Source organism: Syngnathoides biaculeatus, chromosome 11, assembly GCF_019802595.1.
Source record: "Syngnathoides biaculeatus isolate LvHL_M chromosome 11, ASM1980259v1, whole genome shotgun sequence".
NCBI lineage: Eukaryota > Metazoa > Chordata > Actinopteri > Syngnathiformes > Syngnathidae > Syngnathoides > Syngnathoides biaculeatus.
Window position 1 is genome coordinate 17,265,220 of NC_084650.1, and position 27,924 is coordinate 17,293,143.

General features: G+C 44.1%; 2 protein-coding genes and 2 long non-coding RNA genes across 4 annotated transcripts in view; 2 read left to right on the forward strand and 2 right to left on the reverse strand.

The window, feature by feature from the left end:
• LOC133508363 (uncharacterized) lies at positions 1–6,651 on the forward strand. The gene is made up of 6 exons (XR_009797042.1): positions 1–71; positions 136–198; positions 1,450–1,525; positions 6,128–6,293; positions 6,394–6,435; positions 6,516–6,651. It is a non-coding gene; the product is annotated as an uncharacterized LOC133508363 (long non-coding RNA).
• Positions 3,994–9,717, reverse strand: npas4a (neuronal PAS domain protein 4a). The gene is made up of 8 exons (XM_061834283.1): positions 9,540–9,717; positions 8,092–8,252; positions 7,908–8,010; positions 7,429–7,753; positions 6,482–6,591; positions 6,156–6,291; positions 4,140–5,860; positions 3,994–4,022 (listed from the first exon to the last, which is right to left on the reverse strand). Exons 1-8 carry the CDS (start codon positions 9,715–9,717, stop codon positions 3,994–3,996), a joined length of 2,763 nt encoding a protein of 920 aa, XP_061690267.1.
• Positions 7,658–27,924, forward strand: part of LOC133508361 (uncharacterized) — a 22,522-nt gene continuing 2,255 nt past the window's right edge. Inside the window, exons 1-4 of the long non-coding RNA XR_009797041.1 lie at positions 7,658–7,796; positions 9,554–9,711; positions 16,303–16,404; positions 23,254–23,314. This is a non-coding gene — a long non-coding RNA (uncharacterized LOC133508361). The remainder of the gene's footprint in view (positions 7,797–9,553; positions 9,712–16,302; positions 16,405–23,253; positions 23,315–27,924) is intronic.
• The window catches only part of efemp2a (EGF containing fibulin extracellular matrix protein 2a), an 18,361-nt gene continuing 13,458 nt past the window's right edge, over positions 23,022–27,924 (reverse strand). Inside the window, exons 10-11 of the mRNA XM_061834284.1 lie at positions 26,144–26,339; positions 23,022–26,056 (exon numbers count right to left, since the gene is read on the reverse strand). Coding sequence (XP_061690268.1) covers positions 25,883–26,056; positions 26,144–26,339 — 370 coding nt within the window. The 3' untranslated portion in view covers positions 23,022–25,882. The remainder of the gene's footprint in view (positions 26,057–26,143; positions 26,340–27,924) is intronic.

Sequence of the window (27,924 nt, forward strand, 5' to 3'; positions counted from 1 at the left end):
AGAATCTCGTCCACAAAAGATTTTGCTTCAGTCCCTCCCAAGGCAACACAGTCATTGGTCGTTATAAGATGGTGAGTGCAGTATTTTGTTCATTTGTTTCACACAATTATGTGGTGCAGTTTCTCTTTCTTTCAGATGATGGCGGCAGACGACTGATCCGCCGATGCTGACTGCAGCTCAGGGTGCTGTCCCGCAGAGGTCCGTATATACACATACATGCCGAAAAATCTTCCTTCTATATTGCCGATAGTCTGTTGCAGTGCTGACACACCACATTTTATGTTGGAATACATTTACAAATATTTTTTTTTTTAAATGGGTTTCAGTGTGGTTAAGAACCTCACAGTTCTGAGGTCCCGGGTTCCATCCCGGACCCGCCTGTGTGAAGTTTGCATGTTCTCCCCGTGCCTGCGTGGGTTTTCTCCATACACTCCAGTTTCCTCCCACATCCCAAAAAACATGCAACATTAATTGGACGCTCTAAATTGCCCCTCGGTGTGATTGTGGGTGTGACTCTTTGTCTCTATGTGCCCTGCGATTGGCTGGCAACCAGTTTAGGCTGTGCCCCGCCTCTTGCCCATTGACAGCTAGGATAGGTTCCAGCACTACCTGCGACCCTCGTGAGGATAAGCGGCAAAAGAAAATGGACTGATTTCATTGTGATTACACCTTGTGGGAGGGGTATTTACAAAACAGATGTCTCTATTTTTATTCCATTCTGTATTTTTTATACTTTTTATGCTTGCAATTATTGTTTTAATACATTTAGATTGTTTTTAACAAATGTGAATGAAAAACTGAAATGTACCTCAGCACAAAATTTAAGAAATCAAACAATGGATAAGCTAATGATAACTGGGAAAAAAAAAGAGTAATTGACGCCCTAAAAAGCTGCCACAAGATTGTGGCAAAACACAGGTTTTGTCTTAATTCCTCAGCTCACTTCAACATAGTTCCCTGATCCAAAGATACCACAAAATGGCAAAAGAGCATTACCATACTCCTGTCTAAATGATGTTCCTCAACTCACTTCAACATAGTTGGTCGTCACCATAATGCCACACTACGGCGGGGAAAGGACCACCAACAAGTCACCAGATGGTGTCAAGTCGATGCTTCATAACAGGATAAGTTCAAAAAAAATTGACGGATCGATGAAAATGTGATTTATGCCAACGTGGAGCCGCGATTATGCAGGCGTTTACCACAATTGTAAACGGTTACGTCCCACTACTGCAGTCCAGCGCGCTCTTAATTGATGTGTACGCCATTTCGGTGGAAAATTTGTACTGACGGCTTCTACAGTAGCGGCACAGATTGAGCGCTTTGATTGGCTTTGAAGCCTCCTTTTGTCCCACATGCCTCTTTTTACTGTACCTCTAAATTTAGCTCGCCGCTTCGGTCTCCCCCTCTCTTCACCTTCTCCTCCTCTTCCTCTCGTCACTCCAGCCCGAGCCCGCTGAATGGAGGCTGAGAATAGAGCGCGGCGCCGGAATGCCTATATATGGAGCACTCAGAGTCGCAGGTACGTGGAGCCGATGCGAGATTTGTAAAAGGAGGGGTGCGCGTCATCATCGTCATGCGCGCGCACACACGTACCGTTACGCACAGAGCCCAGCTCGTGCGTCACTCGGAGTCAGATGGAGTCTCATTCTGTCTCGTCAAGCGTGTGCGTCAGCGCTGTTGCCGAGCGAACCTCGCTCCGGGCGGGGGGAAGGTGGGGAGAAAAAGGGGGCTGCCGTCGACGATGATGATGATGATGATGGTGGCGATGATGACGAGGATGCGGGTGCTGATGCTGAGCTAAGATGGGGTTCTCTCATGACTGACATTGTAATTTTTCTCTTTGTGTTTTTCACATCGTGCATCGTAGAAAAAAAACATACTGGAGCATCTCTGTTATATTAGATATTATGCCCCCCCACCCCCACACTCACTACTCATCCAAATTAGTGGCTAACACTAGGGGGCAAATGTTCCGCACTAGTCACCACCTTCTTCGGGATACCCAATAAACACTCATCCGCACGACGAGACTCTCAAGATCAGGACTGACGACACATTCGCCGCATTATAATGCACTTTATTATAAATGCATTTGTCCACATTCAAATACATTTAAAAGCAAGACAATAGAACACTGATCCACAATGTCCGTTCTGCAGCATTTGATGCCTTAGAAATCTCTCGTTATATATATTTCCTATGTACAAGCCTTCATACAAATATGTACAACCTTCTTCTGGCAAAAGGAGAAAAAAAATATTCACATCGCACATACAGTAATACAATTGTACACGTGTCTATATTAAATTAGCCGTTAAATAGCTAGAAAGTAGGAATCAATCCTTTACTTGACCGTAGACAACTCTACGTGAGCGTGTTGACACCGTGGGAATCGGAGCGTCCTCAAGCCGTGTCGCTTGGTAAAGTGATAGAAAGAAACTAGTAGCAGCCCCCCTCCCCTCCCCATCTCCCATTCGCTAAAAAGTCAATCGCGCCCCACGACTGCCCCCCCCCCCTCACAAGTCTCCTCGTCCAAGAAGAAGAACACGCGTGGCAAGCAAGGAAGCTGCTGTAAGCTTACCAGCCTTGTAAATATTAGGGTTGCAAAATTGACGGAATTTTCAAAGTTGGAAACGTTCCATGGGAATTAACAGGAATTTCTTTTTTTTTTTTTTTTTTTAAATTACAAAATGAATTCTTAACCGGGGACTTAAATAGCTTCTTTCGGCTTGTACCGTTAGTTGGGAAATTTTATTTTACGGCAAATCTGAGTGAATGTCAAAAATTTACAAATATTGAGCCTGAGCACAATAACAGCAAATACGAAATGAAAATAAATTATAATTTATTTTTTTTTTGCAAATATAAGAGAATATGCCCCCTATAAAAAAAAAAAATTGCTGTTGCTGAAACACAGACATGCCGTGGATCAACGTACTTTCACTCACCAATTCCCCAATTTTTGAATATTTTGAGAAATCAGTTGGAGCTTGGTCAGTTATTTATTTTGCCCGATGCTGCGAGCCCAAATTTGAGATAAATTTTAGGTTTGCTATATTTATTTTGAATGGATGTCTCATTTTTACAAAACGGAATATCTACTTTTTTTTATTCCAAATTCCTCGGCTTAACTTCCCATGGAAGCTTGCCGGCAAATTCCGCCCCTTTGCAACCCTATCAATCCACCCCCCCGCCGAGTCCACATTCAGAGTCTAAATACACAATACAGTACAACGAAAGAGCGCATAGGCGGCATCGGCCGGCATCTCTTTACATGCTTTCTTTTTTTTTGTTTTTGTTTTTTTTGTTCCTCGGTTTGTTGCACATCACACAAGTCAACGCAAGTTCCGATGGACAGACAAATATGGAATGTTAAAGGTTTTCAAGCCGCGAACCCAGAACGCAAAATCTTCGTCGAGTTTACGAATGTGCTTTCAATTCATAACGTGTGTAAATATCACACTCGAGTACCCCTTTTTTTTTTTTTTTGGAGTTTGCGTCAGGCAAAAAAAGTGCTAGAAGTCGTAAATCAAGTCTCTATTAAAATATTGTTTTTTTCTTTGTTTTTTTTTTTCCTTCCATGTTCACAACAGATATTTTTCACTACGAGTGAATACAAATGCATGTCTGCCAGTTAAACAACGCTTTAACGAATTCAGATGGCGCATCTGAAGCGGGGAGACACCACATGGACTCAGGACTCAGTCAGTCGGGCGTCCATGTTGTTGCTGATGTTTTTGGGTTTTTTTTTTTGTTGGTTTGTTTGTTTTTTTTAAATGTTGCACCAGGTTTCATAGAGTACAGCTTCATGATTGGAACAAAAAATGGAAAGCCCATTTTTTGCCCTCCGGAGAGACATGTAGGCGTCAGTCCTTTATACATTATGTATATTTATACACTTAAATTGTGTTTTACTTTGCAGTAAAAGTGTGTCTCCACAAAATATGACAATATGCCATACTTGATGAAGTAAGTCACAGACTTATTTTAGAACGGAGGGATGCTTCCACTCCCATCTGAAAGACACAAAAAAATGCAGAAAGAAGTTAGCTGTGCGGTCGTGATGAACAAGACGGGCAAAAAAAACTATATATAATTTTTTAAAAATGCTAAATTTTCCTTCAGGATCTCACCTTTGTGGAAGCACTGTGGCGATGGATGACACTGGAGTTGATACAACTCAGGTTGTTGCCCTAAACCGGGGGCGATCGAGGCACCTGCCCCAAACATGGGCTCCAGCACGGCCAGTTCCTCCAGGAGGGACTGAGCGCGGGAGGCGGCGGGTGCGGGGGAGACGACCGGCGTGGTGGAGGCGGCGCTGGCGGGCCCCGGCGAGGCGGTGAGGATGAGGGGAGGAGAAGCCGGTATGGAGGAACACGAGGTCACGGGAGATGACGCCACCTCCGTTTCCATGGCTTCCTCCGTCGTCTCCTCCTCCGTTGCGGCCTTGTCGGTCTCCCCGCGCCCGTCCGCCGAGTTAGCTTGCGCCGATTGGACGCTACAGAATTGGCCCGCTTCCCCAAACTGGGAGGCTTGGTGCCAGCGCACTGGTGTCTGCGGAGAGACCGGGCTCGGTGGGTCCGGGTCGGGGATCGGTGAGGGCGGCTGAGGGGCCGCGTCTTGGAGGAAGGTGTCTAGGATGCTCTCTTCAAACAGAGAGGTCTCGTCCTCCAGGAACAGGGGGATGTCCAGGCCTCGCCACGCTTTGATGGGATAAAATTCCCGAAGCATCTCGGCGGGAGCTTGGAAGGGGGATGGAGGGTTGGACAAGGGGGACATGGACGTAGGGGATAGCTTGGACAGGAGGGGGTCCAGGTAGAAGCCCTCCGCCAGGGAGCTGATGTGCTGGGCCAGCAGGGAGATCTCCGCCCTCTCCTTATCCCGCTCTCTCTCCAGGGAGAAGAAAGAGAGGCAAGGTTGTTTTCCTGGCGACGCCTCGGGCGTGAGGAGCCCCTCGGGGGGACACTGAAGAGGCCCCAGGGGCACGTCGACGTAGAGTGGACCCCGAACCTCGGGGAGGGTCATCACCGTGCAGTCGCCGTCCCCCGGGCTGTCTGGCGTGGGGGGCAGTTTCTCGTACAGGCCTCCGCAGCAGGGATCCGCCGCGAAGAGGAGTTCGGTGGACAGGTTGGGAAGACTGAGGGGGATCTTGGTGGACAGGGTGGTGGGGGGCGCGGGGCTGGAGGCGGTGGTGGCAGGCGGCGCTGCGGAGGAAGCGGAAGCGGCCATGGAGGTGGTGGCCGTCGCCGTGGTGGCGGACGGCGGGGGCGTGGTCGTGCCGGTGGGGTCGAAGCTGAAGAGGGGTTCTCCGAACGGGAAGCTAGCCCCTCCAATGTGGGGGGTGTACGGAGGCGTGCAGACAAACTCTTTGGTCTGCTGAGCCTGCGAGGTGGGCACCGGCGGGAGCGGCAAGGGAAGAGCCGGCAAAGGGGGGTCCAACTCGAACGAGGGCGGCATGAGGATGTTCTGGGTTAAAAAGTCCAAATCGGACACGGTCTCCACCGTGACAGGAGTCGGAGAGGGCGCCGTCGAGGGGCTGCAGACCGGAGGGGGCTGGAAGAAGGCCTCCTCCTCCAGGGACGAGATGCTGGAGCGAGGCTCCCCCTCCACCTGCATCGCCTCCGTCGCGGAGCTCGCCCGCTCGTCGGAGGAGGCCACGCTGCAGCCCGCCGTGCTGAAGTCGAAGGACTGGCCCGACAGGCCGCTGCTGCCCGGTGTGAAAACCTGGTCAGGGCTGGACAGGGTGTCGGGGGACTGGAGGCTTTCCTGCTGGGAGGGGCCGGAGCTCAGGACGAGACTCAGCTGAGTCTGCTCGGAGCTCAGCTGTTGACGCACTGACCAGGCCTCGGACTCGCTGCGATGAGAAAACAACAAATCTTAGCTAGGGACACACCTTTCAAGCAACTACATTGATGTGATTTGAGGAACTTCACTTTCACAGAAATCATGTTTTGGCAGCATCTTGTTTCCAAGAATCTATTTCAAAGTGACTTGCTCTATTTAGACCAAAGTAGTGCTTTGGCGGCATCTTGTTTATGTAGACCTTAAAGTGGATATCAAGGCTGCGGAATCAATTTTTTTTTTTTCTCCATGGCGGTGTGCTTTCATTTCTATCAAAAAGAGGTCGCAAAAGAGGGGGCGTTCCGTACCTGATGACGTAGTTGCTGCTGCTGATGGGGACGTCTCCGGGCTGGAGCTGGAGCACCATGTAGAGCCAAACCCACGTCTGGTCCCGAGCTTGCAGGCGCACGACCATCTCGGCTCGGCCTTCTCCTCCCTCTCGCACTGTTGAGTCACAGCACAATTTAGTAATCCCATTAATCATCCTCTTATTTTTTTCTCCCTTCCCTTTTTTTTTTTCCCTCCTATTTTTTTTTTCCTTCCCAGTTTGGCACTAAGTAGGCTTGGTGTTGCTGTTCCTGCGTACACGTGGGTGTTTTTTTTTTTTTTTTTTTTTTTTTGAGCGAACACTTACGCAGGCTGCGGTGCTGAGCGGAGGCGTGTGACAGATCGTGCGGGTGGAGGAGGCTGTACCAGGAGCAGGCGGATAACATGGCCGCGTCGTAGCCCAGATAAGAGTGCACACTGCCAGGGGACACGGATGGAAATGACCGGGTCAGAGCACCTTTCGTTACTGGATCAACATCAATATTATAGGGCAAGATAATTAAAAATGCATTCATTAAATAACGTAATTCAAGACCTAAAATTAAGAAAAAAATAAAAAAAACTTTTTAAAATATTTGATTTAAATACTAAACTTTTTTTTTCCTTCCCTTCTTTTCTGTCCTTTCTCCCCTTATAGGGGAAAAATGACATTGTATTATATAATATTGTATTACTCGTACTCCTAGCTCTAATTAATCATTACTGATTGACTATATGTAAAATCTATTAAATTATTATATTAATAATACAGGGTGTCCCCCAAAAATGTATACATACTTTAAATAATGATATTTGTACATTCTTTTACATTTTAAAAATTTGAATTATTTACAAGTGTGTATACATTTTTGGGACACACTGTATATACCGTATATTTTTATTCTATGATACTCTATTTTTCTCTGGTATATGAATTTCTCTGATTTTTTTTTTTTCTTCCTTGACAATATGCAGCTTTTTTCTCAACCAAAATCTTTAAGCAAACCCCCCCCCCACCACCAACATTTAAAATTTTTTCAAATGATTTTTCCCGTCCATATGTAACACTCATCCTTTCTGTGTTTTATCCCTTTGCTTGACTTATTCCTCTCAAAATACACAATTTATCAGAAATACCCTCTTGACAATATCAATTATGTAACCTTTTCAAAAACATGACATTTTTTTCCCCCTGGAATTTCAACCGTTTTTTCAAAACATCACTTTTTTTGAGAACATAATACTGTTGGAATTATGAATATTTGTCGAGCGTACCTGTCATTTGCAGCGCGCAGCCTCATGTCTCGCCCGTGCTGGGAGTGAAACCCTTCCAAAAACAGGTTGGTGTCGGCCAGCTGGGGTCCGCCAGATGTGCTCTCCGGTCCGCAGCGGGCGGGGTGGCTCTCCAAAGGCGTGCAAAAACACACCCAGACCGGATTAGAGGTCCAGTAGGATCCGGCCGCGGCGCTGCCGGCCCCAGCGGCGGAGGGCGAAGGGGAGGGAGCGAAGAGGCAGCGAGCTCGGATCAGAACCAACTTGTTCCCGGCGCTCTGCCTGCGGACCGACTTGGAGGTGTTGAAGCGGCAGCGGAACAACCGATCTGCGAGGGGAAAATAGAGTTGACGACGACGAGAACCATCCAGGTAAGAAAAACTAATATTTCATCAGGTTTGTGTAAAATATGATGGACTCGAGAATCACAAAAGTTTGCCCATCGCTGTTCTATCGGATTAATGCGGGTGGTCCCGTCTTACCCATCTCGGGGGAGGTTGTGCTGGAGAGATAATTTCTGACAGTCAACTGATCTGAAGCGTCAATGATGTCATACACGCTGTCTCCCTGCGCCACCAAGTCCACCTGACGGGCACACACACACATGCATCCATGGGTCGCTGATCTCGACGGGTGTTAGCGAGGATACAGGATGGGCGGGCTCACCATGGAGTGACCCAGGTGGTCCGAGACGGTGTCGGACAGGTAGAGCAGCTTCCCCTCGGCGGTGAGCAGCATGAGGAAGCCCGGCAGGGCCTGCATCAGGTCGGACAGCTCGGGCATGGACAGGAAGCGGGCGCTCGGCTCCGCTGATGCGCTTCCGGCCTCTAGATTGCACAGGGGACCCAAAAACGCGTCAGGAAGGGCCGTCGGAACCACCGACCGAGACTTGGGCTTCGCGGATGTCATCATTGCCAACAGATTATCATGTCATTGATTTACAATGCTGGGAAACTACAGCGTAGCCAAAATAATAATACTAAAATTGACACCGTTTGTTCTGTTTCATAACTGCAATAGATCGAGGCACACATGGCAGATGGATGAATGGATCACTGAAAAAAAAAAAAAGTACTGAATATTGTGTATGATGTTTTAAACTGATATAATTTCCCTTGAAAATATTCAAATAATGTATACTGGTGTACATTTAGTCACTTCAAAGGACTCGCTGTTGGCATAGTGGCACACACGCCTCACTTTGGTGTGGGCAGTGTGGGATCGATTCCCGCTCAGTAATCGTGTCTTAGCGCCCCGCGACTGGGTGCAGTCCGCCATTCGCCCGATGTTAGCTGTGATAGGCTCTAGCGCTCCCGCGACCCTTGTGAGGATAAGTGGCTTGGAAAAATGATGGATGAATTTCAAAGGACATGTTCAGTGGATGCATGTATGATTGTTTAAATCGATTGATAAGATGGATAAAATGATATATAGAAGATGGGTAAAACTGTCCCCTTTTTTGACCCTATAGAGATATGGAAAAATGAATGTAGACAGAAATATAAGTGTTCATAGAAACATACATGGCAGGTGTAAAGCGTCAGCACCATGGACAGTTACTTGCTTTTCTCGCATAGAATTTCAGCACCACGGATAGCGCTTCACCATTTCTTTGACCAATAAACTCGTTGATTGATCCCGCATCGTGCACATTTTTGCCCAAAAAATGTTAACCAGCTTCCAAACGAAAACGCGAGCATAAATCCAAGTCACGAGCGAGCTTCAGACGCGCCACTCGAATGGAGTGGGAAAAGAAATTCGCTCGATATTTGATTATTGGGACAGACAAATGCAAAAATGAAAACACTCCTCGCAAGGAGCGTGGAGGAGACGCTCACAGTTAACTAACAGCGTTGTAAATGTCCCCGCCCCTTAAAGGCACACATTAACACTTGAATAACCTTGTCTGGAGATGAGAGTTTTGTCTTGGTTCCTTTTTTTTTTTTTTTTTTTGCTAATTAATTGATTCATGTCAATGATTTTATGACCATGTATGCTGTCTTTTTTTTTTTTTTTTTTTTTAATTTTAGCAACCAAATTTCTCTTAAAGGGTCTTCAAGTGAGTTCCCACCTTGCTGACGAGTGTTGTTTTTTTTTTTGGGGGGTCCTCTTACCTGGCGATGAGAAGAAGACGGATTTCCTGGTGTACATGCACGCCAGCGACATGATGTGAAGGTACGACAGCTTGGCTTTGTCCGCCTCGGAGATGGGCAACAAGTCCTTCAGGTTGCGGATCTCCGCGTTGATCTGGTCCCGTCTGGCCTTGGAGGCTCCCTTAGTCGAGCGGTACATGCTTGTTACGGATTCGGGTGAGGTGGTTGTTGGGGGGGTGGGGAGGAAAGAAGGGTAAAAAAAATAAATATCCCGCTTGGCACACAAGCACTTGCCGGTTATTGGACGCGCTTCATCGCGGCGCTCTGTCGGGCACGGCTCGGCTCGGCTCGGTCCGGTGACAGTGTGTGAGGGACTCTGCTCGCAGGTGTCTTATATAGGCTGGGAGCGAGGGGGGCTCCCCGACGCGGCCGCGCCGACGTAAGAAGGACGAGAGGGAGGGGAGGGGTGAGGATCTTTCATCTGAGTGGATGCTGTGCGCGGTGCTCCTTTTGGCTCCACCCCCCCCCCCCTTCTCCTCCCCCCTTCGCCGGCGGTGACTGCGCTCTGACGTCAGCGCCCCCCTCTCCCCGCCGATGACGTCGGCATGAAACGGGGAGCTCCGGGCCACGCAGAAAGCCTGATTTGGACAAAACCGAGTAAGAGGCGGGGCTGGTGTAAAAAAAAAAAAAAATGGAGTCACCCGGCGAGGAGGGAGGGAGAGGAGATGTGCTGCATCCAAAAAGAGGAGGAGGATGAAAAATTGTTCGTATGAATGCATTTCATCACTGCTTACATGAGCCACTTCTGCCAAGCCTTGGAAAGTTCCAGCTCTCCGCTCCTTCTCAATAGATTCATATTTATCCTTTTTCTTTCCATCGCTCTGTCTTTTCTATCATTTTTCCTTTCCATCTATGTGTTATGTATCTGTTGTCCTTCCATCCATCTCGCTATTATTCTTCTCTCAACCAGTTGTTTACTCTATCTTTCTACCCTTTTATCTTTTTTTTGCGATCCTTCTATTATTCTCGCGCTCTGCCCTTTTTTATCTTCCTTTCTATCGTTCTATGTGGCTCGATCTAGCGTAGTATCCGTCAGTCTAGCTAGTTAGCGTTCCATCTATTCTTTATGTCTACGGTGAAATGCTTGAATGGAGTGGGAGGAGCTAAGTCGCGTGGAATGAATGGCGGATCGGGAGGGTGGCGAAGGAGGAAGGGGACGCACGGACCGAGGCCGCATGCAGCATCCCGAGGACGTGTCTGCAGTGCATGTGGGGGAGGGTGGGGGGGGGCGAGAGGGAAGGGGGGGAGGTGTCTAAAAATAGACTTCAATGAATAGATGCATCTTACCTGTTAGAGACGCGCACACACACACGTATGGGCTCCTGGGTGGCGCCCCCTGCAGCCACCCTTGCGCTATTAATAGACGAGGAAGCGCACTTGAATGAGCAAACAAAGAACAATTTTTAATGAGAGGAAGAGAGAGAGAGAATCTTTTTTTTCGTGTAATATTTTGGCTACCTCGTATAGTTACAGCATGATAATAAACATGTTGTAACATGAATAACCCTGTCAGCGCCAATCCAAGTGCAGCGTTGATTTGAAGACAATCCAGTGCCGTGTTTGGAAAGGCGCTCATGAGATGGGTGTACCTAATGTTGTGTCCAAAGGATCAGTATGGAAATAATAACATATTTTGAACAGCTGTGTGTCCCGGTTGGATGCTGGCTGGTTCTGATGCTTTGTTGACATTGGCGGGCCACAACATTAGGTACGCATGTGATGACTTCTAAATCCAGGCAACACCTTTCGATCCATCCTGCATGTATTCATCCATCCATCCATCCATTTTCTTCGCCGCTTATCCTCGCAAGGGTCGCGGGGAGTGCTGGAGCCTATCCCAGCCGTCAACGGGCAGGAGGCCGGGTACACCCTGAAACTGGTCGCCAACCAATCGCAGGGCACATAGAGACAAAAAGTCGCACTCACAATCACACCGAGGGGCAATTTGAAAAACACGGGCGGGTCCGGGATCGAACCCGGGACCTCAGAACTGTGAGGCCAACGCTTTTACCAGCTGAACCACCGTGCCGCCCCATTTGATGCACTGTGTATCATATATGCAGTACATTATGATTTCCTAGGGAGGTTCTACTACTCTACCATTACATAACACTGAAGTATTAAAGGTAAAAATAGATACTAATCATAAACAATATGGAAATAATCGGCATTCAAATGCGCGTCGCTAGCCGGCGATGATAACAGCGGCACTGGTACGTCAAGCAAAGGATCCATTCATGAAATCCTAATCAAAGGTTGAGCTCATTTAGGCTTTAAGTGGACCCAAGACGAGGTGAGTCACGCTCCTTTTTCTTCACCAACAGAAAATAACACAAGTGGCTCCTAATGATGTGCGCTGCTCTATTTTTACATGGCCTCCTATGGTAAAATCGCCATTATTACAGTTATGAGGGCTGTTTTCTTGCGGGACTAATAGTAATTATTATGTTGTTATTATTCTTATGTGTGAATTTTACCAATTTCGTTAGAGGTTAGTTAACCCCCTAGATATAGATATAAACATTTAATAAACCTTTTTTCTTCAGTTTTGCGCACTCTCCAAACAGGTTTAAACTTATCAAAAGACTAGAACTTTTGCAATATTGCATAGTGCCTCGTCTCATTCTCTCGCTGTCAAGACATTTACCGTAATTTCCGGCGTACAAGCTGCGACTTTTTTCACACGCTTTCAACCCTGCGGTTTATGCGGCGATGCGGCTAATTTGTGCGTTTTTTCCAACAGCCGCAAGGGGGCGCTCGAGCGGAAAAGTGGAATATATGTGCCGCGGAAGTGACTTTTAACGGCACTGTTAGCGCTGCGCTAGCGTTAGCGCGGTGCTAGCATGTTGCTGCTGTGTTACTGCCATGTGTCAGTGATATTTACTGGTAAGTTTTACTTTAACTGGCCCTGTTAGCATTAGCGCTAGCGTTAGCGTGATGCTAGCGTGTTGACCCGGTGTTACTGGCGTGCCTCAGTGATATTTACTGCTAAGTTTTATTTTAACCAGACCTGTTAGCGTTATCACTCGCGCTAGCGTGTTGCTGCTGTCTTACTGGCGTGTCTCCGTGAAATTTACCAGTAAGTTTTATTTTAACCGGCCCTGTTATCACTAATGCGGCGCTAGCGTTAGAACTAGCTTTAATGCTATCGCTAGCACCGCGCTAGCATTAAACTCTTTCTGTGTACCGTCTTTCTTTGTAAATATCTCATGTTTCAATGTGGGCACTTGTGGCTTTCACACAGCTGCGGCAAACAGTTATGTACCAAATGGTATTTCCTTTACAAATGTACTCAGTGAGGCTTGTAACCAGGTGCGCTCTGTAGGCCGGGAATTACGGTAAACACAGATGTTATGCTAAATTTGGACTTGTAAAACCGTCCAAAAATGTTTTAATAAACACAAGACTGTTCGCACGTCCAAAATGTTTGTGAAGTGATTGTTCAAAAGTAGTACTTTAGTTGTATTTCTATTTTGGGTAATGGGGAAGAGGGCCAGAATGCAAATAGTGATTTCAGAAAAATGTATCTGACTGATGGCCATTAGAAGTGTTGGGATTAGTTCCAATATGCAAGCCCCTCCCCCCAAAATAATTATAATGCATGAATAGCTGACTGCAGGTTCCCAACTGCGAGTTTGCGAGGACTTTGCCACACGGTGCGGTTCAGTGTTATTTTTTTCCACAATCAGCGCCCATCATTTTAGTTTGTGGATGATGCAAGCGGCTACGATTATGCAGCGGTCGGTGCAAAGCAAAGCGCTCCACGTAGTTTGTCCGTTCCACGCGCGGCACTCGAGCGAGCTGACGTCACGCCGCGCGACCGTCGTCGCCCTTGTCATGATAATGCCGTCCACTTCGCGCGTGAAGAGCTCGCGTAACACCCCCCCCCCCCTCTCTCCCGCGCGGCAACCGGCCGACACTCGAGTGAATCCAATTACGGCGCGGCCGACGGGCACTTTGTTCACTGGCGGGTTTTGATTCGCAGGCGTAACCGCGTTGAATTCACGCCGTCGCAGCTGCGCGTTCACTCGTCACTTCAAGTCATGCATCCATCTACCGCATTTATCTATCTAACAACTGTATCAATGTCCCAACCATCTCTACAATAACTGTATCTGCCCACCAACTGTATCGACCTATCTACCTAGCAACTATGTCTATGTACCTGTAGCTAGTGTATCCCTCTACCATATTTCTTGTTTCTTTCGACCACATCGATTTTTACCGTATCTATCGACCATATCAACCAAATATATCTATCAAGCCACGCATGGTTATTGCATTACCACATCGATCTATCATGAAACGGTATAGTTCTAGCAACTCACTATCTACGGTATCCATCTACCAACTGTATCGACCCTAACCCATCCAGAGCTATCTAGTTTCCAACCATATCTATCACCTTTATCTAGTGTATGTATAAAATGTATTTACTGTTCATAACTGTCTATCTATACCATACTGTATCTACCGTATCTACCAGGCAAATCTATCTACTGACCGTATCTATCGGTATGTACCGACCCTATGGCTATTGATGTATTGACATCTATATCCATAAATCATAGCTGTCACCCGACTACCGTATTGATCTACATGGTCGACCTACCAAATTTTTCAGATCTGCCTGCTGTAGCTATTTACCGTATTGATCGGTTATTTTGATCTACAATACTGTACCTACCTACCATATCTGTCGATTAATTATATCGATTGATGGACTGTATTTAGGGATCTACGTAATTTTATGGTGACGGGTCAGAACTTACGTTTCACAAGTGACTACTGATTTTTCTGTATTTTTTGGAAAAATCTCCCGATATTTATCTCCTCGTATGTGGCAGAAGGAGGTGTTGCTAGGCGACAGATTAGAATCCTGCCTTCCTTTTTTTTTTTTCTTTTTTCTTCTTTTCAAGAAAACAAATCTGTGGGGTGTAAAAAAACGAGCCCAGAAAGTAAAAGGAAAACATCGCCTCGCCGGGACTTGTTGCGTGTCTGCTGCCGCGCCGTCCCTCGCGTCTCCCCCGTTCAACTTTGTCCCAAAAATAAACCCCTGCTCGACTTATGTATAATTCTGTCACCCCGTGTCTTGGCCCACACGTCCGGAAAAAAATAAAAAATAAAAAAAAAATTAGCAGCCAGTGCACTTTCAACCGCTTTATTAAACAATACCGGGCTACAGAGCGCACCTGATTTTTACCCTCACCCGGTACATTTGTAAAGGAAATACCATTTGGTACATAACTGTTTGCCGCAGCTGTGTAAAAGCCGCAAGTGCCCACATTGAAACACGAGATATTTACAAAGAAAGATGGTACACAGAAAGAGTTTAACACTAGCGCTAGTGCTAAAAAAAACATACCGGTAAAAGTCACTGAGACACGCCAGTAACGTAGCAGCAACATGCTAGCACAGTGCTAATGCTAGCGCAGCAATAAAATGGCCGGTAAAAGTCACTTCCTCGGCACATATATTCCACTTTTCCGCTCGAGTGCCCCCTTGCGGCCGTTAGAAAAAAATACACAAATTAGCCGCATCACCACATAAACCGCAGGGTTGAAAGCGTGTGAAAAAAGTCACGGCTTGTAGGCGGGAAATTACGGTAATAAAACAAACACATATTCACGTAAACTGGTTGATGGTTCGCCTATTCTCAGCGTAGCTGCTAACTCACAGCTGCCAACTCATGTCGCTCTCATTTGCTGGCACCCACGTCACTCACCGAGCCAGGCCCCGCCTTTTAAAGTCACACACAGTCATGGTCACGGATAGTTATAGCGTGCAATGTGATGGGAGGGCAACAGCATTGCGTGAATCTCGCCTGCACATTTTCCTGTTCAATGTTACAAAATTAATTAGTTTATTAACTTGGGATAATATTGATAATACACGATAGCTGCCCACCTAATTAATGCATTTAACCATCAGCCTTTCCGGTGTGTGGTATGTATTATATTTACAGTAATTCCTGGCCTACAGAGTGCACCTGGTTATAAACCTCGGTACACAGTTTAACGCACTAGTATTAGCGCGGGGCTAGTGTTAGCACGGCGCTAGCGTTAGCGAAGTTGGTTATAAGCCTTGGTACAGAGAGTTTGTTAGCGCGGGCCTAGCGTTAGCGCAGGACTAGCGTTAAACTCTTTCTGTGTACCGAGACTTATAACACGGTGCGTTAATGCTAGCGCCGTGCTAACGCTAGCCCCGCGCTAATGCAATCGCCACGCTAACATTAAACTCTTTCTGTGTACTGAGGCTTATAACCAACTGCGTTCACGCTAGCGCCATGCTAACACTAGCCCCGCCCTAATGCTAGTGCCACGGTAACGCTCGCCCCGCGCAAACATCAAACCTCTTTCTGTGTACCGAGGCTTATAACCAACTGCGCTAACGCTAGCGCCATGCTAAAACTAGCCCCGCCTTAATGCTAGCGCCACGCTAACGCTTGCCCCGCACTAACATTAAACTCTTTCTTTGTCCGAAGGCTTATAACAACCTGCGCTAACGCTAGCGCCGCATCACCGCATAAACCGCAGCGTGTGATAAAAGTCACGGCTTGTAGCCGTAAATTACGCTACAGTGTTGTCATGTCACCAGATCAATATCGATTTTCCAGACGAGGTCCTTGCCACATATGATATTTTTGTGTAATATTGATGCTTTCTTTGATGTAAGAGTTAGGCTGAGTTGAGTTTCTAAGTTCTCTTTTCGTGTTTTCATGCAGCTCCATCACACTTCTGTCGGCACACAGGACAAACATGATGATGCGGATGAAGATGATGTGCGTGTTCTCTCAGCGCTGCGTGCGACGCGGCGATGACTAAAGGTGAGCAGGAACACGCCGCTCGCTCCGAATCTTTGCACTTGTTGTGGTGTCCCTCGACGTGCTGTGAAAGTCGCACCTGTTGGCAGGACAGCTGCACGCTCGCTCGCTTGCCGCCGCCGCCAAACGCGCGACCTCCATCTCCGTGCGCGCTAGGCAGGAACGCCGAGTGCGTGTTAATGAATGAGTGTGGGAACGACACAGGGAGGGGGGGGGGGGTGACGGACAAAGTAAAAAGCCGACAAGATGGCGGGACGGGAGAGTCGCTAGGAGTCAGGAACGGATGAGTTGATAAGTCTGAAAGCAATTATCCATCCTTCTATCCATCTTATCCTCACAAGGGGCGCAGCGAGTGCTGGAGCCTATCCCAGCTGTCAATGGGCAGGAGGTGGAGACAAACAGCCGCACTCACAATCACACCTCGGGGCAATTTAGGGTGTCCAATTAATGTTGTATGTTTTTGGGATGTGGGAGGAAACCGGAGTGCCCGGAGAGAAACCCACGCAGGCACGGGGGAGAACATGCAAATTCCACACAGGCGGGTCCTACATTTCCATTTCCTCTTATGTTTAACTCTCTGCTTTACAACTCCGCCACGGATGCCATTTTTACATCATTATTTTTGACACATTACCTTCAATTGAGGCAAAGGAGGCCTGTCGTCATGTAGCTGTTGTCCTGGGTTCCTTTGTGACATCTTGGGTGAGTTGTTGGTGTCCTCTTGGGGTATTTTTGTAGGCCGGTAACTCCAAGTTTTTTTCAATGTTTTGGGGGAGGGATAGTGGATGGCTCTCACCGTCGTTCACTGGATTCCTAAAGCTTCAGAAATTCCTTTGAAACCCTTTCCAGACTGATGGCAATGATTTTATTTCTCATATGTTCTTGGATTTCCTTGGATTGTTGCAGCTTTTTAGATCTTTTGGATCCACTTGATTTGTCGGACAGTTTCTATTAAAGTGATTGATTGAACAGGTCTTAATCCGGATTGGGTGCGGTCAGTGAAATTGAACCCAAAAGTGTGACGAGCCACAGTTTGTTCCCGATTTGCCAAGACGGGGGCGCCGTTTCTTTTCCACACAGGGCCATGTGGCGAGCTTTGAGTCACTTTTATTCCTTCATAATTTAAAGCGTGATTTAAAAACAGCCTTTTGTGTTTACTCGGGTTATCTTTCTCTTATATTTGCATATTTGTTTGATCCACTACTGTAGTTGCAGTACTGCAGTTGAAACACGTGAACAAGAATTTACTGTGCATTGGAAACAACGTAGTGGACGATGCGCACGCAGCGTTCCCACGTAAATCCGTTTTGAATGTGAATAAGAAGCGCACAAATCCCTCCTTCATCCTCCTCGTTTTCTCCGTCTTGCGGCTTTGACTTTGTGCGCATGTGTGGCCTTGTACCTCCTTGTTTGTGCTTTTTCAATACACTCTTTTATTTTTAGCTGACAAGGAGGCAGGCGGGCGGTGAGGGGAGGTAGCTCGGCCAGCCAGTCAGTTTTGTCAGCCATATCCATCCATCCATCCATCCATTTTCTTTGCCGCTTATCCTCACGAGGGTCGCGGGGAGTGCCGGAACCTATCCCAGCTGTCAACGGGCAGGAGGCGGGGGGCACCCTGAACTGGTTGCCAGCCAATCGCAGGGCACATTGAGACAAACAGCCGCACTCACAATCACACCTAGGGGCAATTTAATCACGCTGCCACAGTGGAAAAATAATACAGAAAATAATGGTCCAGATTTAATCAAGCTATACTCGAAAAAATCTCTTTTATTCCGGAACTGTTTTCCTGTGTCACGGTGGAGTTTTTGAGCTTCCTCTGTGATTTCTTAGTGTTTTAATTGAAGTTTATTGAGGGTCAGAGTTGATTTATGGGGGTGGGGGGGACAAAGACAAAGTGCTAGATTGAGAAATGTAAATCATTCCATATCTCCAACAAAGAAAAAAACTTGAAGTATAGTTGTTAAATAAATACTAAAATTTCCCTGATATTCATTTTAGTATTTACAAAAATACAAAAATTCTTGATGAAATTATTGAAAGCCATATTTTGATTAATAGATTGCTAAAATTAATGCAACAAATAAACTAATCTGAACAATAGAAAATTTCATGCTATTTTTAATTAAGTTTTAACACTTTTTTTGACTGTATATCATTAATTGTTTTTGGTTAAGAGGCCCCGTAGCTCAGTGGTTAGAGCACTGGTTTGGTAAACCAGGGGTTGTGGGTTCGTATCCCAGTGGGGCCTCCACTCCCTGAGGAGGGTTGCATCCGGCGTCAAAAAATTGTGCCAAACATATATGTGCGTTCATCTGAGATGACGCGCTGTGGCGAACCCGAAAGGGACAAGCCAAAAGAAACATTACATTATCATTAATTGTTTTTGATCTATTATTTAATAAAATAATGGTGGTAATTTTATTTTTTTTAATTAGTACGATAAATATTTAAGCATAATAGGTGGGGAATAATTATTGATTAAAAACGCAAATCAATACAAACGTGTAAAATAGCTTTTTTTTTTTTTTAACAATAAGATCATTCATACTCGTTTATACGTATTATTTGGTAAATGATCGTTTACGGCATAGGTGTCAAACTCAGGGGCCGGGGGCCAAATCCAGCCTGCCATCTGATGTTATGTGGCCCGAGAAGGCAAATCATCTGTCATCTTCCATGATTCTTGTGAAAATCTGTACCAAAATTTTCATTTGTCCAATTCAAATTAAATGATAACATTGAGATAAGCATTTATGTTGGAAAATATGAACAGTGGTTGAAAAACCCATTCCCCTTGATTTCTCATTCTGATTTAATATTTTTACGTTTTCGTCGTCGTAATGACCCTCTGAGGGAAAGCCAAGTAGCCCCCGACAAAAAAATTAGTTTGACGCCTCTGATTTAATTTTTTTGCTTTACAATAAATCAGTTAGCAAATTGTTTTCTGAGCTAAATTCATCAAACAAATAATAGCTACCCACTCTCAGCAGAGTTTTTACGCGCTTGCAGCTTCCAGTGGTGTGAAAATGCGCCGCCTCGAGCCGTTCCTAATATTCTGAGCCTCTCCGATCTCATTAGGCCGTGTGGGCGTCCCTAATGAAGTGTCTTTGCCGCTTCAACTGGAATGAACCGTTTTTGTGCCCGCGACTTGTGTGCGTACATGCCAACACGCGCGCGCACTTTGCCTCTTCCCATGGCTACAGTGGTGCTGATGCGAGCGTTGCCATGGCGACTCCGCGTCGCCATGTGTTGCGTTACGAAGGTGCGCCTGGCAGCCTTTTTTTTTTTTTTACTGCCCTCCTCCATTATTTAGCATGTTTGCGTGCAAACGCGCGCGACGTACGCACTGTGCGTAGCGCGTGTGAGAAGAGTAACGCACGTGCCCGTTCACATACTCTACACCACAGGTGTCAAACTCAAGGCTCAGGGGCCAGATTCGGCCCGCCAGATGATTTTATGTGGCCTGCGGATGCAAATCATGTGTATCAACTTCCATTATTTTTGTTCAAATCTGTCCCAAAATTTCAAATTGTCATGTGATTAATGAAAACGTTGAGATATTACAAGCATTTTTGTGTTACCAAACAACAGTTTAGTTGAAAACCCCATTACTCTCGATTTCTGATTCTGAAACGAGTTCATAAATTTCATATGCAAATTTGATGAGGCGGCGAAAGATTTTTATGGTCTCACAGTCGTTACGGCCCTCGGAGGGGAACCGTAAGTAAAATGTTTGACACGCGTGCTCTACACGCTGTCCGTGCAAAGCGTGCGTTTGCGCGGAACGTCTGAAAGCAACAGCGGGCAGTGTCAGGGCGACGCCAAAGTGCCAATTTTGACGACTATTTTTTGCTGGCTACTGACCGACTCACACTCTCATTCGCTCACGTGTTCTCCGTCCTTTCCAAGTGTGCAGTCACTGTGTCATTTTGTTCACTCACTCATATTGGCTTCATAGTGTGCATCTATGTAGCTACCAAATTTTTCTATTTGTCGCACTTGTTGTTGAAAACATTCGTGTGCGCTGGCGCCGTCCTCGGCCGTTCGCGCTTACTTTCTCTGGTGATTCACGGACGCGATGTCCGATGCCACTTCATCATCCCCGTCTTCATCATCTTTATTTTTATTTTTTTCTATCATTAGCACTCCCAAGTATCGACAAACAACACACTTGAGTCAACCAGCGGAGAACAAACAAGTTAGCAAACAAGCCTTATTAGCATATCGGCTCGCAAAACAGACTAATAATAAACCCTTGAGTGGGATTTTATGGGAAAAAAAAAAAGTCAGACACAGTCATGATTTGGAAAGAGGAGGCGCAAACGCACTGACGCTTATGTTGCTGCAAAATGATTCCGTTATTATTCATATTGTGTTCATTTTTCTATGCTTTCCCACCAAATAGGTTTATCAAGCGCTTCATAAATAGTATTTGTACACGCCAAATGTGTTTAAGTATGGGGAAAGTACAATTTAGTTTTTGGCTTTTCTTTTTTTTTTTTTCAAATTAAAAATATGTATTTCAAAATTAATGCCATGACATGATAAAAAAATGTAAACATAGTTTTCAGCAAATTAAATTATGATCTATATTTTTTTACGTATTATCAACTATTGTGTAAGGGAGAAAATTGATGAAGATTCCAAAATAATATATGTAATTTTTCAAATTGTGTTCTTTTATTGATCTTATTTTTGTAATTTTGAAAAAAAATATCAATAAAAGAAAATAATTAAAAAAATACCTGTATTATTACTGATCTTATTTTTGTAATTTTGAGTATTTTGTACTGACTACTTTACATGAAAAAAATATTCCAAATATATTCGTTTTTTTTTTGCTTCAGGTAAATGGACCTTTTTTAATTTTTAATGACAGCCCTGCATTTTACTTAAATATATTTATTAATTTATATATATTTTTCTGTAACATTAAAACATAAATGATACCATTATTGAAAATGTATATTTTAACATTATTTTCTAATATAGTAAAATGTAAAAAAAATATATATTATTTTTAATGAATTTATTAACCCAGTTGAAAATCTAGGAAAATATACTAGGGTAAAAAATATTTATATAATATTTTTTATATTTATATTTTATATTATAATTATTATATTAATTCATTACATTAGTTTTTATGTATATTTATATATTTATATTATATGTATATAATTATTAAAAATAATTTTGATTTACAAAAAATTCTTTTCATTTCTTGTTTCATGATTAAGACATGTTGGCGCATGAAAAAAAAAAAAAACTGCTGTCGTACTTCCAAGAAAAGTGTACTGAAGTAGTACTGACTTTTTCTTTTGAATGCATCCATTGACTGTGTCATTTTTTTCCACGGCACTTATTAATATTCCTTTTCCCTGCGGCTGAATGTTTTAAGAGCAGTATGCAGTACTGTATAGCGCGTAATGCGCCCGCTGCCTTTTGTGGCTCCACACCCACGCGGCCTTAGCAACATTTGTTGCCTCTTGGCAACCCCGTTTATGTAATGTGTAAAGGAAGCCAAGGTGGAGGTCGCAGTGTTTATATAAATGTTTTTTTTTGTTGTTGTTGTTTTTTTAAAGAAGTCATGCACACACGTAACACCGCTACATTTTTGTGTGTGCGTCGTGATCCTGCACTTGTGTGTTCAATTAGGCACGCTGACCGATTATAGCGGAAGGTGGCCTTGTATCCTGTTCGAGAGTTCTCCAGATTCTCGGAACCTTTTCATGATACAGCGATGCCTCAGTTCTCGACCACAATCCGTTCCTGAAAATGGTTCGAGAAGTGATTTGTTGGAAAACCGAATCGATATTTCCCATTACAGTGAATGGAAAAAGAAATAATGCGTTCCCAGCCTAAAAAGTTGGCTTTTTAAAGCATTTTTTTTAGCTTTTCATGTTCAAAGTTCATAGTAGGAATACATGTATAGTTTAAATACTTTATATAATGAAAATAATTTCAGAAATATATTTATTTTTTGCTTAAAATATATGCTTTAGTAGTAGAGTACGCTAGGCTGGGAGTGCATTGCCGTATCTGTAGCGACTCAGCCCCCAGCCTTGTCAACTTTTTTTTAACAAACAAAAATGCAGAATAACATTAAACAAGCAATAATGGGGGGGGGGCAATTGTTATTATTTTATTTTTCAAAATAAAGAAATAGTTTCCCTTCCAGATAGCAAAAATATTTTGGGAAATAGAATACACCTGCTTTTCAAAATGTATGACTTTTTTTTTTTTCCTTAAAAATGTACACCCCCCCCACCCCAAACAATCCAACTTTTATTCTGAAATATCTTTTTTTTTTTTTTTTTTTTCTGGCTCGAAAATATTTCCCTGAGTGAGAACAGATGGTAGCCGTGTGTCTACAGTACGCGCATTTGTGTTTTCCGCTTGGGGACGAGATGAAATTCCCGTATGACATCACCGTTTCATTGAAGGAATAAAAATTCAAGGATCATTAATTTTTGGCCATATGTTGTTCTTTTTTTTTTTTTGAAGTGATGGATGAAGTTCTATGTGTGTGTATACAGGGGGGTTGCATGAACACGAGTGGAGTGCAAAATACTCTACGGAACCTTAATAACAAGTAACAACATAAGCGATACACCAACGGTGTTTCCCAGCCTTTATTGGTACAAAACAAATGAAAATATCACAAAAAGTACTGAAACTGATGATCATGTCAGAGTTTACTTTGAAATTGACTGTCGTTGATTAATATGAACGGTTCTGTATTTATATGCGATCGGCTCGCAAGCGGTCCAGGTGTGCAGTAAACCACATGTTCACAGCTTTTTTTGTTTGCTGAAAAACTCACGTATTCGCTGTTTTTGTGCTCAGGTCAAAGCCTCGTCCAGTATGAAAAATATTGCTTCGATGCCATCTTCTGACGACTGTTGAGGTGAGTCCCCTCACAAATGATTAATTAGGCCATAATTTTGTCTGTCCATCCATCCATTTTCTTTGTCGCTTATCCTCACGAGGGTCGCGGGGAGTGCTGGAGCCTATCCCAGCTGTCAACTGGCAGGAGGCGGGGTACACCCTGAACTGGTTGCCAGCTAATTGCAGGGCACATGGAGACAGACAACAGTTGCACTCACAATCACACCTTGGGGCAATTTAGAGTGTCCAATCAATGTTGCATGTTTTTGGGATGTGGGAGGGAACCGGAGTGCCCGGAGAAAACCCACGAAGGTACGGGGAGAACATGCAAACGCCACACAGGTGGGTCCGTGATCGAACCCAGGACCTCAGAACTGTGAGGCAAACGCTTTACCAGCTGATCTGTGCCACTAACTTTGTCTAATGGGGGGTGTTGTGGCATCTATGAGCAATTACAAACCTTTTTTTGGGGGGGGGGTCAATGACTCTCATATATTTGCTCGTTGCAGCCTCAGTTGTTACTTAACCGCAGGAATTGCGGCGCTTCACTGTACGTGAAAAAAGTCAGCTGGAAAATATGCACTAGCTCATTTGTCACCTTGGAAAAATGTCAGTGGCGGTGCTCGTGGCCCAGCTTCGTTTAAGTGTGTGCTCGACCCGGTGTGACGTGTTACACAAAAAAAAAAAATAAAAAAATAATAAAAGATTGCAGTTGGGAGCAGGAAATATTGTTATGGCGTGTTAGTGCTATATGTCTACAAAACTAAAGTTTCAAAAGTTGCCCTGCGATTGACTAGCAACCAGTTCACGGTGTACCCCGCCTCCAGCACTCTCCGCGACCCTCGTGAGGATATGCGGCAAAGAAAATGGTCAGATGGATGGAAAGAAAAGTAAAAAGATACACATTTTTTCAGGACTTCTTTTTTTGAGGAAGTCGTATAATAATGAAGAGACAAAGTTGTATATTGTCGGGAAGAAAATGTTTGATTTTTTTTTTGGGGGGGGGGATCAGAATTACATATCTTGAAGGACAAAGTTAACTTTTGAGTAAAAAATATAGTTTAGATTTTAGAGAGTCATATAATGAAAAACTTTTTTTAAAATGAGAATAGAACAGTTTTCAAGAAGAAAAAGAAATGAAAAACTCATTTTTTTTAGGAGGAAAAAGGTAGGTTTTTGAGAATGGAATGTATTTTAAAAAAAACTAAAAAATGTTCTGAAGTCATTTTGGAAAAAAAACTGTTTTCAAGATAGGTACGCATCGTCATGAAAAGAAAGTCCTATTTTCAGAAAAAAAGTATATTTGTGGAAATGGGGATAAATGTGAGGGAAAAAAACATATTTTGAAGGAACACTCAGCTTTTTGGGAGGGGGCGTCACAATAAGATTAAAGTATATTGTTTTTATTTGAGTTCAAAAGTAGACAAAGAGGGGAAAAAAAAAGTCAAATGTTTCAATGTCACAAATGTTTGAGGCCATTGAGAAAATGAAGAATGGGGCTGAAGTGACAAACGGGATGACGACTGGTCGCACGTGCTTCTCATTCCTCCGTTCTCAGCCTTCAACCGGCGACTTTCCATCAAACGTGTCTGCGTCCTTCATATCCAACTTAAGCCTCGTAGACGTACTGGTACTCTCTTCGCCCTCACTAGTAGGACAAGTCAGCTCACTTTTCAACAACTGTCTTTTGCTAGTTTTTTTTTTTTTTTTTGTCACTACTACCCATCTCGCCTAAATGACATTTGTGCAAACTAGTATGACAACTACGTACTACTACTAAACAGACAAACCTTTGCACAAGTTCACAACTACACACTACTAGTACAAACATTACAAAATTCTACTAGTTAATGCCCAGCCGTTGCCTAGTACTGCAGTACTAGTAACACATGGATGTCAACTAGTTTGACTAGACAAGAGTAGAACTTAATTGTCACAGTCACAAGAACAAAGAAAATCAGTTTGGCAATTGACAAGATAGTAGTACGCTTTACTAGCAAAGAGGACAAAGAGCATTCTAGTACATTTCCCTTAAATCGGATGTGAAGGATCTCAAATAAACACTTTTGAAACTTTCCCGTTTGAGCATTTGTTCGAAAATCCTTGATAGGGAGGCTACTAGGGCGTAACTAGTTGAGCACAGTAATGTTACTAGTGCAGCACACTAAACAAAACGTGCCAAATGTGCACTAGTAATGGACAAACATTACAAGCACAGTCACGGAAAGAAAAAGAAAATATTGACTATAAGACACAGCCGTCCTACTAGCACGCTAATCTGTCCCAACAGTGAGGGCAAAGAGGGTACTAGTACACACTTTCAGCAGGGTATTTGAAAAATGAAATGAATGCACCAAGAACTTTCCAGAAAGTCGTTTGAGCGTTTACTTGGAGCGCACTAGTTTTCCATTCATAATTTGACGCACTAGTAGGATACGGAATAAATGCTTGAAAGGGTTTTCCAAATGTGTGATGTGTGGGACAGAAGTAAAAAAAAAAAAAAAAAAAAAAAAACATCCAAAAGAGAAGTGTTTGCATATTTCAAGAGATAATAAGACGTTGCCGTCGGCGTCGACCGCCAGTCGGGTTAGAAGGTGTACGGCCCGATGTAGATGGAGAGTCTGAGGGCGGAGCTGCTCTGGTAGTTGCCCTGGTAGCTGAGCAGCGGGTTGACCGAGACCATCTCCAGGTCCAGCGTGTACTCGCGCGGGCCCGACACGGCGCGGGCCAGCACCAGCATGGCGCTGATGTTGTTGATTTGCTGAGGGGGGCCGTCGGAACAAAAGCCGACGTTAGAGTTCAGTCGGCGGGTGAATTCGGCGACGCCGGCGGAAGGAGTTTGGCTCACCCTGATGTAAAAGTCTCCGTCGCGGTCGCCCGCGCGGATGCGGAAGGTGTTGTAGGCCCCCGGGGAGACGCTGGTGGCCTGGATCTGGAAGATGTCGGACGGAACCGAGCGCTCCGACGTGATGCTCATGTAGCGGTGCACGATGGAGAAGGGCAGGTCCCGGCACGCCGCTTTGGTCACGGGACACACGCAGCGACTGACGTGACGCACACACACAAAAAAAAACAAAAAAAAAACCACGCAAGACTGAAAAGTCGCCAGGTCATCGAACGGCGACGCACTTTTCATATCTACTGTACTTGGGGAAAATGATTTACTCATAACAACCTTTATTGCTCAATTTTTTTTTTACAGAAATAGACAGCAAACTCAGTTAATTCTTAAAGGTATAATGTACAAGTTTTCCCTCAAATGTTGAGCTTTTCAAAACTTTTTCCATTGCAAAAAAATCCCTTAAATATGATTTTTTTTTGTCACCCTAGAACTAACTCGTTCTCTCAAAAATATATATATTTTTTTCTTTAAATGTACAGCTTTTTGGGGGAAATATGCGATCGTTTCATGTCACTATAGAACAGGGGTGTCAAACTCATTTTTGTCACGGGCCACATTTCCTTCCCTCAGTGGGCCATTATGACTGTGAAATCATAAAAATATTGAACTGCCCCATCATATTTACACATGAAATTTATGAACCAGTTTTGGAATCAGAAATCAAGGGTTAGGGTTTTTCCGACTTTTGTTGTTTGGTAACACAAAAATGCTTATAATAGCTCAGTGTTATCATTTATGATGTGACAATTTGAAATTTTGGGACAGGTGTGAACAAAAATCATGGAAGTTGATACACATGATTAGCCTCCGCGGACCACATAAAATCATCCGGCGGGCCGGTCTGGCCCCCGGGCCTTGAGTTTGACACCTGTGCAATAGAACGTAACATTGAATTACTTTTTTTTTTGTTTTAAAAAAAGGTGCCCAAACTTCATCAAACTTTTTAAAACATAAAATATCCAACTTTTTTTCTTGAAATTATTGAAGCATATTTTTCCAAATATCTTTTCTCAATATTATTGGCCTTGAAACTGTAATTTTTTTTGTTCGCTTTAAATCCTGGAAAGCATTTTTTTTTTCTTGAAAAAGTAACACTAGCCTCTGCTACAAAAAATATTTTTTGTATGTACAAAGTATTTACAACTTTTTTCCCCTCGAAAATATTTTTCAAACTTTTTTGTTTGGAAGTATAAAACTACTCGTAATCACCATATATATGTCACAAATATCAATATTCACTCAATCCCCCCTATAAAATTCACTTTTTCTCTTGCCAGCATAAAAATGTGTTCTCTTTCACAATTATAAAAATATAACACGTTGAGTTCTCTCGACTCGAATGCGTGTTAAAAATAGCGGTTAGCCTATCAGCCAGGAGAGGGCAGCAAAGCTTGGCTGCCGTTTGCATTGCAAATCTTTGTTCAGCTCAAATTTGAACGACGATTAGAAAGCTGAGTGACATTTCTTTTGAACAGCCATAACATACGCACACTTGCATTCAATACAGCAAACAATTTTTAAAAAAGCCATACCCAAATGCACGCCTAATTGACAATTAATCCAATATCTTACATCATTTTACAATAAACACCACAACCCAGGACCAAAACCAACTATTACTATCCTGTTCAAATTTTACATTCCCCTCCTTTTCCTTTTCATGGTAGAGTTTGAACTTGCATCCGTAAATGTACGTAGCAGCAAACTCTGTGAACTTTTTTTACGGG